This window comes from Apus apus, chromosome 3 (assembly GCF_020740795.1).
Source record: "Apus apus isolate bApuApu2 chromosome 3, bApuApu2.pri.cur, whole genome shotgun sequence".
In the NCBI taxonomy this organism is placed as follows: domain Eukaryota; kingdom Metazoa; phylum Chordata; class Aves; order Apodiformes; family Apodidae; genus Apus; species Apus apus.
The window spans coordinates 103,361,111-103,375,580 of record NC_067284.1 but is presented as its reverse complement, the minus strand read 5'-3'; the positions used below and the strand labels follow the sequence as shown (position 1 = coordinate 103,375,580).

Genomic DNA, 14,470 nt, shown 5'->3' with positions numbered 1-14,470 from the left:
GGGGGTGCTCCTCCAACACTTGTGCTCCAGTACCATTTATTGGAGGGGGGGACAACAAACACAGAGGGGTGACAGGGGCGCTGGGGATCCAGGCAGCCCCCAGCCCAGGAGCGGTGCAGTAAGGCACATGACCAGACCAGGGGCACCGAGCAGAGTCCTGGCCTGGAGGGAGGGGGGCACCACTCCCACACCCCCACAGCCATGGTCCCAGAGCCACCCTGGGCAGGGGGCAGCATCCAGCAGTGTCCCCAGCCCTGCCAGATCCCCCGGGAAGGGACCCAGCCCTCCCCTGTTTTTGGTTCAGGCACCCCACAGGGCCTGTGTACCATGGTGAGGGGGGGTCTGTGCCCCCTGGTCTGGCATGGTCCACATCTCCTGTCCCAGGGTGTTCGTGCCCTCCGTTCCACGGGGTCTGTGTCCCCCAGACAGGGGTGCCAAGAACCCCGGGAGGGGGGCTCAGAAGGAGGTTTCCTGCAGGGTGTAGGAGGGGGCCGCAGCCCTGCGGATGTAGCCCTGTTCCTCCTCTGGCCGCCCGGGGGGGGGCAGCCCGCCGGCCACCCCGTTGGTCTTCGCTGCCGTGTCCATAGGGTCGGCATCCTGCCGGGAGAGAGCTGCGGGAGTACGGGGAGGGGCACAGACCTCCCCTGCCCCCCACTCCCCCCAGGGTGCTGGGGTCCAGACCCTCACCTGGGCAGGGGAGCCCCCCCCCCAGCAAAGCCCCCGCCGGCACTTGGGGGGCAGGCAGCAGAGCAGGCGAGGCAGGACGGGGTAAATGGTGCGGGGGTCCACGGCTCCTGCTGGTGTGGGGCCTGAGGGGGCAAAGTGGGGGGTGAGTGGGGGTTCCTGCCAGCAGTCCCCTCCACCCCCCCCACTCACCGGTAAGAAAGCTGACCAAGAGCCCCACCAGGATGACGGTGGTGGAGTTGTGGGCACTGTACCACATGTAGGACAAGTTGTAGAACTTCTGCAGCCCTCTGGGGCAGGTGGAGGGGTAAGAGTCAGGGCTGGGGGGCACAGAGCAGCACCCCCTGCCCCACAGCACCCTGGTGCTGAGCTGCTCCCCCCACCCCGTCCCCCTCACCTGCAGGGAGCTGGCGTGGGGGGCAGAAGTGTGGTGGCAAGGAGGGTGGTGAGGTTGCTATCGGGGGGCAGCATGGTGCTGTTGGGTGGAGGGGCCCCCCTGGCACCCCCCCCGGTGTGCAGCAGGCTGCCAATGCCCACCCAGAAGGCCATGGCCAGGCCAGCCAGCAGCCCCACAACAGCACCCTGTACAGAGGGAGGTGGAGAGAGGGTGCTGAGCCCTGGGTGGATTTGGGGAACCCCAGCCCCCCATCACTGCCCCCCGGGGGGGGTCTGTGCCTCCAGCCAGATGGGGCAACACTCACCGTGGGGTTGGCGCAGGGGAAGAACATGCCCAGGCAGAAGAGACCCAGGAGTGGTCCCCCCACCATGCCGAAGATGCTGATGGCTGCCTGGGGGGACATGGCTCTCAGTGCTGGCCCCTTGCTTGCTGGGTGCCAGATCTGGGGGTACCACCCCCCCCCCTACCTGCAGCACGGGACCCAGCATGGAGGAGACATAAGCCATGCCCAGGCACAGCAACCCATAACCGAAAGCTGGGGAGAGGAGTGGAGGGGTCACAGTGGTGCTGGGGAACCCCAGGTCCTGGGGACTCCCACTTATGCTGGGGACCCCTGGGCTGCCTGCAGACCCCTCTAGTACTGGAGACCCCCTGGTCCCAGGGACTCCCCATGCTGCCTCCCTCACCCAGCAGCTTGGAAAGCAGCGTGGCCCGTGACTCCGACAGCCCAGGGCAGCGGGGCCGCACCAAGTCCTCCATGGTCACTGTGGCCAGCGAGTTGAAAGCAGAGGAGATGGTGCTGAGGGGAAAAAGTAAGTGGGAGGGGTCTCAGCTGGGCCCCCCCAGCCCTACCAGTTCCCCTCCAGCTTCTCACCCACCTCAGGGACCCGCTGAAGAGGCAGGCGACGAAGAGTCCAGGCAGCCCAGGCAGGTCCTGCAGCACGTCCATCACGAAGTACAGCACCAGCTGGGGCAGGGAGTCAGTGCCAGGGAGGCCGGGAGGGGGTCCGGCCCCACGGGCTGTGGGAGGGGTGAGGTCCCCACCTGGTCAGAGGCGCTGGGGCGGTTGGTGGGTGCCAGTGGGTGCTCACGGTCGTAGACAAACATGACGAGGCCGGTGAGGCAGCTGAGGCAGAGCACAAGCTGCTGGCAGGGGAACACAGCATAGCAGGAGCTGCGGGGCAGAGGTGAGGGTGGGTGGGGGGATCTAACCTCCAGCCCTGAGCTCCCCCCCCAGCCCTGGCCACACTCACAGCTTGGCCTCCCACTCGCTGCGGGCGCTCAGGTACCGCTGGACCTGCGCTTGGTTCACCCCGTACAGCGACAGCATCATGAAGATCCCCCCCACCGACAGTGTCCAGAAGGTGTACCGCTCAAAGGGGTCAGGGTTCAGGCTAGGGACAGGGGGAACAGAGCATGGGTCATCCCTAGCATGCCAGGGGGGCAGCAGGAACAGCCCCCACCCCTGCTGATGTCCATATCCCCACCCCAGCCCCACATGTCCCCATGCCGTGCCAGGGTCCCTGTCCCCACCACAGCCCCTCCATGTGTTCCCAGCCCTGCTGGGGTCTCTGTCCCCACCACACCCCACATGTCCTCACGCCATGCTGGGCTCCCTTGTGCTGTGGGGCAGGCGAAGGCAGCAGGAGGTGGTGTATGGGCGGAGACTCACTTGATGCCAGAGACCCTGCCCTCCTGGTGGGCCAGGTGCCAGACACGGGCCATGCCGCCCACACGCCGGGCACCCACCACGATGACAGCCAGCTGCCCCGCCAGCATCACCAGTGTCTGGAATACGTCAGTCCAGATGACGGCCTTCAGCCCACCCTGCGGGGACACCAGGATGTCACCTGAACTCGGTGGGGCATGGACTCATCACCACAGCCCAGGGGGGGACACAGGGACCATCAGTATAATGCAGGGGAGGGGGGCATGGGGACCATCACCATAACCTAAGGTGGGGCTCAGGGACCATGATTGCAGGGATGTCACTGCAGCCTGTGGGGGGCATGCAGACCATCATCACAGCCCAGAACGGGATACAGAAACTGTCACTGAAGTTGGGGTGGGGCGGGGGCCACAGGGACCATCACCACAGCCTGGGGTGCCATGGGGTTCTCACCACCACCTGGGAAGGGTGGCACAGGTCTCTCCCTGGCCCCACGAGGTGCAGAGACTCACCACTGTGGTGTAGAGCGTGCAGACCAGTCCCATAGTGAGCACTGCACTCCAGAGGTCAAAGCCTGTCACTGGAAGGAACAGAGACTGTTAACAAGCGGAAGGGTCACCGCCCCCATGCAGAATAGGGATCCCAGCACAGCATCCCCTCTCCCAACCCTTCTCACCTGCATTGAGAGCCAGTGCAGGCGCGTAGAGGACCACTCCCATGTAGATGACCTGTGGGGAGAGCAACACTGCAGCCGGGCATGCCCTCCCCCCTATCACCTCCCACCCAAGCCCCCCCACCCCACTCACCATCTGGAAGATGAAGGTGACAGTCCCCAGCACCCTCACAGTCTTGTTGAAGCGCAGCTCCAAGTACTGCGAGGAGACAAGGGTCAGGGCACCCACCCCACGGGGTGCAGAGCCCCCCCCCGTCTGTGTGTGTCCCCTTCCCCACTCACCTCATAGGTGCTGGTGATGCGCAGGCGGTAGAAGATGGGGATGAAGACGTGGGCCGGGATGAGCAGCCCCAGCAGGTAGGAGCAGCCCAGGAACCAGTACTGGGTTCCATAACGGTAGATCTCACCCGGTACACCCAGGATGGCCACGGCCGACTGGAAGGTGGCCAGTAAGGAGAGGGCGACTGGCAAGAAGCTCATGTTGCGGTTGGCCAGGAGGAATTCCTGCACCGTGCGCTGCCGGTCCCCGCTCAGGGCATAGAACAGCCCGATGGCCGAGGACAGCACCAGCAGCAGGGCGAAGATGCTGTAGTCGATCACTGTGAACTCCATGGCCGGGCTCTCCCCTCGCTGCCGCTTCGCTGGAGCTGCCGCTGCCCGGCCCGACCCCCCAGCTGTGCCCGGCCGGCCTCATGGGCACCCCCAGCCCCGGCAGCAGCGCTGGCAGCGGGGCCTGGCCGGCATCTCCCCGGCACACGGAGCTGCGGGAGCACGGACGGGCGTCAGAGCTGCACGGAGCACTGCAGGGACCTTCGCTCGCTCTGCCTCTGCCTCAAGGGCCCCGCGGACGGGGGGGGCAGGCTGGGGGAACGGCCCTTCCACCCTCCTCCGCTGGGCTGGGCTCACGGCGCCCACCCCCTCCTGGGCTGTCCAACCTGTCCCCGCCAAGGCAAACGGGTGCTTGTTCCAGGGCGTGCCGAGGCCACGGTGCAAAAACAGCCCTACGGCCCCAACCCCGGCAGAACTGGCCCCGCCAAGGCCGGCACAACCGGCCCCGAGCAGCCAAGCCCAACACAGCCGCCCCCGGTGAGAAGCAGCCCCGCCGAGCCCGGCAGGGCCAGCCCCCAGCCAAGCACAACAGCCCCCGGCCAAGCGCCCCGGCCCCGCGCCTGGCACAGCCGCTCCGGCGCCAGGAGCACCGCGGGGCGGCACAGCCCAGCCAGCGCCGGCGGGAGGAGCCCCCCGTCCGGTGGAGCAGAGGAGACCCCCATCAGCCCACCCGGCCAGGGATGGACAGACGGACAGGGGGGGACTGACAGGGTCTCCAGCTGGACAGAGCAGACGCCGGAGTCCCCGCCGGCCCCAGCACCCCCTGCCCGGCTCACAGGGGCCCCCGCCGAGCCCTGCCCCAGAGAGGAGGGGGTGCAGCCCCAGGCAGGGGGCAGCGGCACAGGCAGAGGCCCCCCCTCTGCCTGCACAGGGCTGCATGGAGCCGGGAGAGTCAAGTGCTGGGGGGCCAGGGGTGCAGCATGCAGGGGGGCCCCCAGGCTGCCAAACTGCTGGGACAGCGCTGGGAGCTGCCTTGGGCACATGGGAGCCGACACCATGGCACTGCGCCCACTGTGATCCCTGTTGGAATGAATGCCTGTCCAGGTCATGCTGGGGGGGATTAGCCCAGGCCCCCCAGCCCTGTGCACCCAGCACAGCCTGCCCAGGCCTGCCTGCCACGGAGGCCGTGCGTGGGCTGTGGTGGCCCAAGAGGGAAGGGGGTGAGAGGGCAGCGTGTCCTGCTGCTGTCCCCGTCCTGGCTGGGACACCCCCTACGCAGCTCCTGGGCAGGGTCCAAGGTCACCACGTTCCATTGCCAAGACTAAACATGGGGTGGGCAGCACCACAGCCCCCAGCAACCACCCCCCCCCGGCACCACAGCCCAAGGTCCAGCAACCCAGGAGGGCCAGCCCAAGGCCCCCTCATCACAGGGGTGTCCCTGAGGCCTCCAGCTTTGGCATCCCCTGGTGTCACTGACCCAAGGCCCCAGTCTCTGCTCCCCACCTGAGGCCTTGCTGTCCCCTCCCTGGAGGTGCCCAGGTCCCCAGCCCAAGGCCCCACTCTCCCAGCCCCGGGGTGCCCGGTGCCCCATGTCCCCCGGCTGTGGGCCCCCTCCGCCATCTCCCACCGTACGTCCCCGGTGTCCCACCTGAGGACCCGCTGAGCCCTCCCTGGACGTCCCCACGTCCCCGACCCAAGCTCCATCCCTCCACACTCAGTGCCTCCGGGCTATGGCCCGTTTCCCCCGCCCCCCGCTGTCCCCAGTGATCCCGCTCGAGGTCTGCCCCCCCCGTCCCCCGCTGTCTGTCGCTCTACACTTCCCGGTGTACCCAGCCCGGGTCCCGGCCCCCCGATCCCTCAGGGTCTCCGGTGGCTCCAGCCCGCGTCCCCGCCCCTCGGTCTCTTAAGGTCCTGGGTGGCCCGGCCCGCCTCTCCCCTCACCCCAAGCTGTCCCAGGTGTTTGGGATCCCCGGTGCAGGACGAGCCCCGGTGACCTTGGGGGACCCAGCGGCCCCGCTGCGACACTCACCAGCGGCGGCGACCGGCGCGGCGGCGCGCGCCCCACGTGCCGCCCTGACAACCGCTGGCGCGCCCTGATGACGCAGCGAGGCAGCTGCTCTGCCCTCACCCGCCGCTACTTCCGCCCGGCTCGCCCCGACCCGCGCAGCCTGATGACCTCACCAGGCCTCCCTTTCAGGGCCTCACACACCCCCCCCCCCCGCTCCCCCAACTCCGGCCCCAGCCCCGCTCCGCTCCGCTGCCCCGGGAGGGTCACCCCGCCCCGCATCCCCCGCCCCGGCACCCCCCGGTCGGGTCGGGAGGGCGCCAGGCCCCGGCGGGGGGAGCTGAGGGGGCAGGGTCCGGTCCCTCCCCGAGGCCCCCCAACCCCCCGCCGCGCCCGCCAGGGGAGCCCTCGCACGGGGCGCGTCCGGGGGGCGGGGCCGGAAAAGCCCCGGGGGGCGGGGGCTGCCCGGGCGGGGTCATGGGGGTCTTCGTGCTGCTGCTGCTGCCCTGGGCCGCCGGTGGGGCGGGGGTGAGCGGTGGGGAAGGGGCAGCAGGCCGGGGGGCACGGAGGCGCGGGGCGCTGTGGTGGTCTGGGCCAGCCCGGACCGGGGAGGCTGGGAGGTGCTTGGGTCGGGGTGCCCGGGATCGGTGGGTGCTAGGGATCTGGGGGTGTCGGGGGCTGGGGGTTTCGGGCGGTGCCCGTGTTCAGGAGTGCTGGGGCTCGGAGGCTGCAGGGGCTCGGGAGACACCAGTGACCGGGAGCGCCTGGATCAGGGGTGCTGGGGGGGCTCGGTCCGGGGGGCTCCGGGAGGGTGCCTGGGGATCAGGGGACCCGCAGTCTGGGGATGCCCGGATAGGGGGTGCCGGAGAGGTCGAAGAGTTCGGGTTCTGGGGGTTGAAGGGGGTTCAGGGGCTGCTCAGGGGTGTGCCCAGCATTGAGGGGTGCCCGCTGCCCACCGAACTTGCCCCCCCCACCCCCCAGGTATGTGGGCGCTGCCCAGGGCCGGTGCGGAACGACTCGCTCGTGGCCCAGTTCTGTGCATTCCCGAGTGGCACCGAGGGACGTTGCTGCTGGGAGCGGGGGGCCCACGCGGAGCGTCTGCTGGGGTACAGGGCAGGAGGGGCACGAGTGGAGGGCACAGGGGTTGCTGGGGGTGTCGAGTCATGTGGGTGGGGGGTGGTTCAGGGGGGTGCCTGGTGCTTGATACAGGGGTGCTACAGGGTAGGTGTTAGGGGACATGCGGGGGGTTGAGGATGAGCAGGGGGGGCATGGACAGGGGTCATGCAGGATGGGGGTGCTGGGCATGGTGACATCCCTTCCCTGACTGCCCCCCTGCTGCCCCGTGCCACAGGCTGGACCTGAGCAACTGCTCCCTGAAGAGCCTTCCCCTGGAGCTGGCTGAAGCCACCACTGCCATTGTCCTGTGAGTCTTTGTGTCCTCTCCTGTTCCCTTCAAGGGGTCAGGCCCTGGGCAGGTTGATGAGTCTGGGGTAACAACCCCCTGATGAGTCCTGCTTCATGGGTTGCCACCCCTCAATCCCCGTGTCCCCCAGCACCCCAGTGCCTCCAGGCCCCGCATCAGCCAAGGGACTCCAGGGACCTGGGCAGGCTAGAGTGTGGGCCCTCGGGAGCCTCCTTAGGTCCAACAAGGCCAAGGTCCTCTCCCTGGGTGGGGGCAACCCCTGGTATCGAGGAGATAAGGCATGGCAGGCAGAGAAGGTCCATGGGTCCGGCATGTTTGCAGGGACCTGACAGAGAACCCTCTGACGCCCCTCACCAGCAGCTCCTTCCTGGGCTTCACCTGCCTCCAGCACCTGTGAGTACCGGGGGGAACGGAGTGCTACCGCGGTGCAGGTCTGAGCTCTGGTCCCCAGCGCGGGTGCGGGGGGCCGGGCTATTCCCGGGTGCCGGGTCTGAGCTCTGGTCCCCAGCGCGGTGCCGCTGGCACTGGAGTGCCCGGGCGGGAACGGTGCCTGGGAGCAGGTGACGACACGCAACAGCAGCCGGCTTTGCCAGAGGCAGAGGAACCCCTGCAACAGCTCCGGGGAGCTCGGTATGGCAGGGGGTTGGGGGGGGGGGGGCAAGCGGGGAGGGGCTGGCCTCGGCCAGGACCCCTGACTCCCCGCCCTGCTCTGCCAGCCTGGCCGTGCCCCGAGAACGCTGCCTGCGCCCCAGCCGGCCCCGGCCTTGCCCAGTGCCTCTGCGAGAGCCCCTTCCACGGCTACAAGTGCCTGCGTGAGGTGAGCACCCGTTGGATGGGATCCCCGTCCGCGAGCGGCCCTGCCAGAGCACCGCGAGGGGTGGGAGGTGGTTCTGGGATCACTCAGCGCTGCTTTCCCGCAGGGCACCTTCCCTGTGCTGCTCTTCTGTGGGATCCTGGGAGCTGTCACGCTGTCCCTGTCCCTCCTGCTGTGGGGCACCCAGCGCCGGAAAGCCAAGACCCTTTGAGGGGGGAGCAGGAGCTGCATCGCTGCTGAGACCAGGGGCGGGGTAGGGGGGCTCCGTATCCCGGCGTCTGGCTCATGTCACGGGGGCTGGGGACGAATAAAGGCCGCCGTGTCGTCTCCGTGGTCTGTTCGATTCCCTCCCAGGCGGGCGGGGGCGGGGAAAGGTGCGGAGCTCACGAGGCCGCTTTGGGAAGCCGGGACGGTGTCGCCACCGCAGCCCCGCGGGGGCTGAGCCGCAGCCGCAGCCCCGGAGCCCGCGACTCCCACCCCGCGACGGGGCGGGGCGCTGCGGGGCGTGTCCATGCAGATGAGAAAGCGCGGGGCATGACGGGACACCCACCGCGCCAGCCCACGGCGCGACACGGGGGTGCGGGACCGGGCGGGCGGTGCGTGGAGCGCGAGGACGGGGCGGGAGGGCGGGTGCGAGGGGGAGGGAGCGGGTGCGCGTGCGGGGCCGGTGTCCGTGAGTTGCGAGCGAGTGCGGCGGCGTGTGTGCGCGCTGTCGGGGGGAGAAGCTCATACTTACCTGGCAGGGGAGACACCATGATCAGGCAGGTGGTTTTCCCAGGGCGAGGCTCATCCCCTGCACTCCGGGTGTGCTGACCCCTGCGATTTCCCCAAATGCGGGAAACTCGACTGCATAATTTGTGGTAGTGGGGGACTGCGTTCGCGCTCTCCCCTGGTCTTGTGGTTCTAAAAGCAGATGATGCGTGGCTCTGATGATGAGGAGGGGGCTGCTCTCTCTCGGCTTGCTCACCAAGTCTCTCTGTCTCCTCCCGCCTCCCCGTCCCGCTGCGCCTCAGCGCCCTCCCCCGCTTCGCCCCCCGCCCGCACCGGCGGCCCCGCAGCCTCGCCCGCAGCTCCGAAACACGCAACCGGACACCGCCAGCGCTGCCCAGCGGCACGGAGATGGGTTGATAGGAGGAAGTACAGCGTATGTTTCCCCTTAGAAATCCAAGCAGTCACGACTGCTCTAATTCCATTCCTGGCTCTCCTGTCACTGCACACCAGTGCTGTCTCTGACGGGGCCGCCCAGACTCCCGGGCAGCAGCAGGATGTGCCACACCCTGTGGGGACCTGCCCAGCCCTTGTGGCACCTCAGTGAGTTGTTTGGGGCTCTGCCCTGCTCTGCCTGTCGGTCCCAAGGGAGGGATCTGCCGGGTCCATTCCCTGGCTCCTTCGCTTCCAGAACGCTGGAAAAGCAGAAGCAGGGAGGGACAGTCCCTGCTCCGTGTCTCTCGGCTCACTCTTGCGGGCACTGAGCAGCATCTGAGAGCAGCCAGTACCCAAGTTCTCTCCCCACAAGAAGTAGCTCAAGGCCAACCATGCACTTGGGCTGCGACACAAGATGGGACTCGGCTTGACATGAACTCCATGTATTGACCCAGAATGGGATGGAAACAGCAGGAATACTTGGTGCAATGCAGATCTGGCCAACGATGTGTCAAGTTCCTCCTTCTTGAGATCTCTCTGGAGTTACAAATCCAACCAGTTACTAAACTGGAGTATTGAGCTAGTGGAGGGATGAGGGGAATCTCTACCTGCTCTTCCTCAAGCACGGACCTCCGTTTGGTAGCGAGGGTTGCAGGTGCCCGTGGGGAATGGGAACGTGCTGTTCCTGCTGCCTTTCCTGCCCTTCCGATGGTCACCAGCATCTCGGGGATGGCCCCCGACACCCGAGGATTTACATCCTGCTCTTCCTGCGTCATTGGCCACGTCCCCTTCCCCGCAAGGCATGTGCTCCCCGTTCCCGTGTGTCGCGGTGCTGGCGGTACGTCCGTGCCGCTGGGCAGCGCTGGCGGTGTCCGGTTGCGTGTTTCGGAGCTGCGGGCGAGGCTGCGGGGCCGCCGGTGCGGGCGGGGGGCGAAGCGGGGGAGGGCGCTGAGGCGCAGCGGGACGGGGAGGCGGGAGGAGACAGAGAGACTTGGTGAGCAAGCCGAGAGAGAGCAGCCCCCTCCTCATCATCAGAGCCACGCATCATCTGCTTTTAGAACCACAAGACCAGGGGAGAGCGCGAACGCAGTCCCCCACTACCACAAATTATGCAGTCGAGTTTCCCGCATTTGGGGAAATCGCAGGGGTCAGCACACCCGGAGTGCAGGGGATGAGCCTCGCCCTGGGAAAACCACCTGCCTGATCATGGTGTCTTCCCTGCCAGGTAAGTATGAGCTTCTCCCCCCGACAGCGCGCACACACGCCGCCGCACTCGCTCGCAACTCACGGACACCGGCCCCGCACGCGCACCCGCTCCCTCCCCCTCGCACCCGCCCTCCCGCCCCGTCCTCGCGCTCCACGCACCGCCCGCCCGGTCCCGCACCCCCGTGTCGCGCCGTGGGCTGGCGCGGTGGGTGTCCCGTCATGCCCCGCGCTTTCTCATCTGCATGGGCACGCCCCGCAGCGCCCCGCCCCGTCGCGGGGTGGGAGTCGCGGGCTCCGGGGCTGCGGCTGCGGCTCAGCCCCCGCGGGGCTGCGGTGGCGACACCGTCCCGGCTTCCCAAAGCGGCCTCGTGAGCTCCGCACCTTTCCCCGCCCCCGCCCGCCTGGGAGGGAATCGAACAGACCACGGAGACGACACGGCGGCCTTTATTCGTCCCCAGCCCCCGTGACATGAGCCAGACGCCGGGATACGGAGCCCCCCTACCCCGCCCCTGGTCTCAGCAGCGATGCAGCTCCTGCTCCCCCCTCAAAGGGTCTTGGCTTTCCGGCGCTGGGTGCCCCACAGCAGGAGGGACAGGGACAGCGTGACAGCTCCCAGGATCCCACAGAAGAGCAGCACAGGGAAGGTGCCCTGCGGGAAAGCAGCGCTGAGTGATCCCAGAACCACCTCCCACCCCTCGCGGTGCTCTGGCAGGGCCGCTCGCGGACGGGGATCCCATCCAACGGGTGCTCACCTCACGCAGGCACTTGTAGCCGTGGAAGGGGCTCTCGCAGAGGCACTGGGCAAGGCCGGGGCCGGCTGGGGCGCAGGCAGCGTTCTCGGGGCACGGCCAGGCTGGCAGAGCAGGGCGGGGAGTCAGGGGTCCTGGCCGAGGCCAGCCCCTCCCCGCTTGCCCCCCCCGCCCCATCCCCCTGCCATACCGAGCTCCCCGGAGCTGTTGCAGGGGTTCCTCTGCCTCTGGCAAAGCCGGCTGCTGTTGCGTGTCGTCACCTGCTCCCAGGCACCGTTCCCGCCCGGGCACTCCAGTGCCAGCGGCACCGCGCTGGGGACCAGAGCTCAGACCCGGCACCCGGGAACAGCCCGGCCCCCCGCACCCGCGCTGGGGACCAGAGCTCAGACCTGCACCGCGGTAGCACTCCGTCCCCCCCGGTACTCACAGGTGCTGGAGGTAGGTGAAGCCCAGGAAGGAACCACAGCCCCGGGAGCCCCGCGGGGCGGGACGGGACGGGAGCTGCCTGTGTAGTCTTTGGAACGTGGGAAGTGCTCAGAGGGTGTAGCCGGGACAGGGGAGGCAGGGGGAGCAGCGTCGAACCAGCGGTGGTTGGGACAGCAGTACCGCTGGTGTTCTGACCACCCGGTCCTGGTAATGTCCGTTATTCATTTAAATAAATTACGTTGCGGAGGAAAAAAGCACATTTCGGGGCAAATCACGTAAAAGAGAACAAAAGGATATGCAGAATCATAGAATCATAGAATCATAGAATCCTAGGGGTTGGAAGGGACCTCGAAAGATCATCTAGTCCAACCCCCCTGCCAGAGCAGGGTCACCTAGAGTACATCACACAGGAAGGCATCTAGGCGGGTTTTGAATGTCTCCAGCGAAGGAGACTCCACAACCTCTCTGGGCAGCCTGTTCCAGTGCTCTGTCACTCTTACAGTAAAAAAATTTTTCCTGATATTCATCTTAAACCTCCTATGCTCCAACTTGTATCCATTACCCCTTGTCCTATCACTGGTCTTCACTGAAAAAAGCTTAACTCCATCGTCTTGACACTCACCCTTTACATATTTGTAAACATTGATGAGGTCCCCCCTCAGTCTCCTTTTCTCCAAACTAAAGAGACCCAGCTCCCTCAGCCTTTCCTCATAAGGGAGATGTTCCACTCCCTTAATCATCCTTGTGGCTCTGCGCTGGACTCTTTCAAGCACTTCCCTGTCCTTCTTGAACTGAGGGGCCCAGAACTGGACACAATATTCCAGATGTGGCCTCACCAATGCAGAATAGAGGGGGAGGAGAACCTCTCTTGACCTACTAACCACACCCTTTCTAATACACCCCAGGATGCCACTGGCCTTCTTAGCCACAAGGGCACACTGCTGACTCATGGTCATCCTCCTGTCTACCATGACCCCCAGGTCCCTTTCACCTACACTGCTCTCCAGCAGGTCAGCCCCCAACCTGTACTGGTGCATGGCGTTTTTCTTCCCCAAATGCAAAACTCTACACTTGCTCTTGTTAAACTTCATCAGGTTTTTCCCCGCCCAAGTCTCCAGCCTGTCTAAGTCTCTCTGAATGGCAGCACAGCCTTCTGGTGTGTCAGCCACTCCTCCCAGCTTGGTGTCATCAGCAAACTTGCTGAGGGTACATTCTGTGCCCTCATCCAGGTCGTTGATGAAGATATTGAACAACACCGGTCCCAGTACCGACCCCTGAGGGACTCCACTAGTCACAGGCCTCCAACTAGATTCTGCCCCATTGACTACAACTCTCTGACTTCTTCCTTTCAACCAGTTCTTGATCCACCTCACTGCCTGATCATCAAACCCATACTTGATCAACTTATCTACAAGGATGCTGTGGAATCAACATAAAGCTTATGTGAGACTGTAAGAATTAGAAAAAAAACAGATTCCAATTAGAGAAAAATACAGCCCAAGTCACCATCCTGGTCTTGAGATGGGCCTTCGGGTAGCAGATGAAAGAGACGGAAAGGGGGCCCTGTCCACAGTTTGTATTCGTTATAGGCTCGGGTACTGGGTAGAAAACACGGAGTAACTGGATTCTTACATATTAATAAGCTAATAGCAAACTAAAATACAGACCCGTGGGCTAGAGGGACCCCTGCTCACCACAAGCACCCTTTGAGCGGGCGTTGTGGATTTTTTGGGCGTTGCTCCTTTCAATGGAAGCGAAGGATGTGTCCATCTTATGTGGGAATGACAGAACGATGGTGAAGTTCTTTCTTACGTTTCGGGATATCAAAGTAGCGCTTGCTTTTCAGGAAACTGCGCTTGCTTTGTCGAACACCGCCCTGCTCCCTCTCCAGCGCAGAACCGGGTATTAAAGCAAAGATCTCGACTCTGTGTGTGGGTCGGCTTCTTGCACACCGGGTGATGAGCCCCGCGGTCGGGCAGTCTCTGCCGCCCCTCGGCACCAGGCGAGCCGGGAGGGGGCGTGCCCATGCAGATGAGAAAGCGCGGGGCATGACGGGACACCCACCGCGCCAGCCCCCGACGGGACACGGGGGTGCGGGACCGGGCGGCGGTGCGTGGAGCGCGAGGACGGGGCGGGAGGGCTCGTGCGGGGCGAAGGGGGCGGGTGCGCGTGCGGGGCCGGTGTCCGTGAGTTGCGAGCGAGTGCGGCGGCGTGTGTGCGCGCTGTCGGGGAGAGGAGCTCATACTTACCTGGCAGGGGAGACACCATGATCAGGCAGGTGGTTTTCCCAGGGCGAGGCTCATCCCCTGCACTCCGGGTGTGCTGACCCCTGCGATTTCCCCAAATGCGGGAAACTCGACTGCATAATTTGTGGTAGTGGGGGACTGCGTTCGCGCTCTCCCCTGGTCTTGCTGGTTAAAAATCAGAGTTCAAAGAACTACCCCCCAGTGCGCGGAGCTCGTCGCTGCCCTGTGGTTGCGCTGCCGAGCCCCCTGCCGCGCTCGCCGCTGTGTGCGGGAGATGGTTGCGAAGACAAGCCGCCCCAGCGGTGGGACAGCCGGTGTCACTCCATCTCCTCAGGCGGCACCCGTGCTGCGGGCACCGCTCTGCGGTGATGTGCCCCGCTTCCATCCCCTTCCTCCTCCCGCCAGGCACCCCCCGGGTGCGAGGGTCGCTCCCGCCCGGACCCGCGCGGCGGTGCGGAGCGGGGCGGGACAGCGCGCGGAGCGTTC

The 14,470-nt window shown here is 66.1% G+C and overlaps 3 protein-coding genes and 3 non-coding genes across 8 annotated transcripts; 3 read left to right on the top strand and 3 right to left on the bottom strand.

The window, feature by feature from the left end:
* Positions 1-366: 366 nt before the first annotated feature.
* SLC5A6 (solute carrier family 5 member 6) lies at positions 367-4,454 on the bottom strand. 3 transcript variants are annotated; one of them, XM_051614923.1, is made up of 15 exons: positions 3,706-4,113; positions 3,557-3,622; positions 3,427-3,478; positions 3,263-3,330; positions 2,754-2,908; positions 2,335-2,475; positions 2,126-2,255; positions 1,960-2,048; positions 1,768-1,880; positions 1,549-1,616; positions 1,386-1,472; positions 1,082-1,266; positions 877-974; positions 688-809; positions 367-597 (listed from the first exon to the last, which is right to left on the bottom strand). In XM_051614923.1, exons 1-15 carry the CDS (start codon positions 4,033-4,035, stop codon positions 457-459), a joined length of 1,845 nt encoding a protein of 614 aa, XP_051470883.1. In that variant the 5' UTR covers positions 4,036-4,113; the 3' UTR covers positions 367-456. The 3 variants fall into 3 exon arrangements, with proteins under 3 accessions (XP_051470883.1, XP_051470880.1, XP_051470881.1); XM_051614920.1 differs by having other exon boundaries at positions 367-611; positions 688-974; positions 3,706-4,454; XM_051614921.1 differs by having other exon boundaries at positions 688-974; positions 1,386-1,468; positions 3,706-4,449.
* A 1,750-nt stretch (positions 4,455-6,204) lies between these two features.
* On the top strand, positions 6,205-8,543 carry LOC127382820 (all-trans retinoic acid-induced differentiation factor-like). The gene is made up of 7 exons (XM_051614924.1): positions 6,205-6,505; positions 6,959-7,083; positions 7,329-7,400; positions 7,722-7,793; positions 7,909-8,030; positions 8,117-8,217; positions 8,321-8,543. The coding sequence occupies exons 1-7, from the start codon at positions 6,455-6,457 to the stop codon at positions 8,423-8,425; spliced, it is 648 nt and encodes a 215-aa protein (XP_051470884.1). The 5' UTR covers positions 6,205-6,454; the 3' UTR covers positions 8,426-8,543.
* Positions 8,544-8,942: 399 nt separating this feature from the next.
* On the top strand, positions 8,943-9,106 carry LOC127383445 (U1 spliceosomal RNA). Its single transcript, XR_007889212.1, has one exon. It is a non-coding gene; the product is annotated as a U1 spliceosomal RNA (small nuclear RNA).
* A 1,320-nt stretch (positions 9,107-10,426) lies between these two features.
* LOC127383428 (U1 spliceosomal RNA) lies at positions 10,427-10,590 on the bottom strand. Its single transcript, XR_007889196.1, has one exon. It is a non-coding gene; the product is annotated as a U1 spliceosomal RNA (small nuclear RNA).
* A 399-nt stretch (positions 10,591-10,989) lies between these two features.
* On the bottom strand, positions 10,990-13,788 carry LOC127382906 (all-trans retinoic acid-induced differentiation factor-like). The gene is made up of 5 exons (XM_051615057.1): positions 13,551-13,788; positions 11,740-11,845; positions 11,503-11,624; positions 11,316-11,416; positions 10,990-11,212 (listed from the first exon to the last, which is right to left on the bottom strand). Exons 1-5 carry the CDS (start codon positions 13,786-13,788, stop codon positions 11,108-11,110), a joined length of 672 nt encoding a protein of 223 aa, XP_051471017.1. The 3' UTR covers positions 10,990-11,107.
* Positions 13,789-13,979: 191 nt separating this feature from the next.
* Positions 13,980-14,143, top strand: LOC127383444 (U1 spliceosomal RNA). Its single transcript, XR_007889211.1, has one exon. It is a non-coding gene; the product is annotated as a U1 spliceosomal RNA (small nuclear RNA).
* Positions 14,144-14,470: the final 327 nt, after the last annotated feature.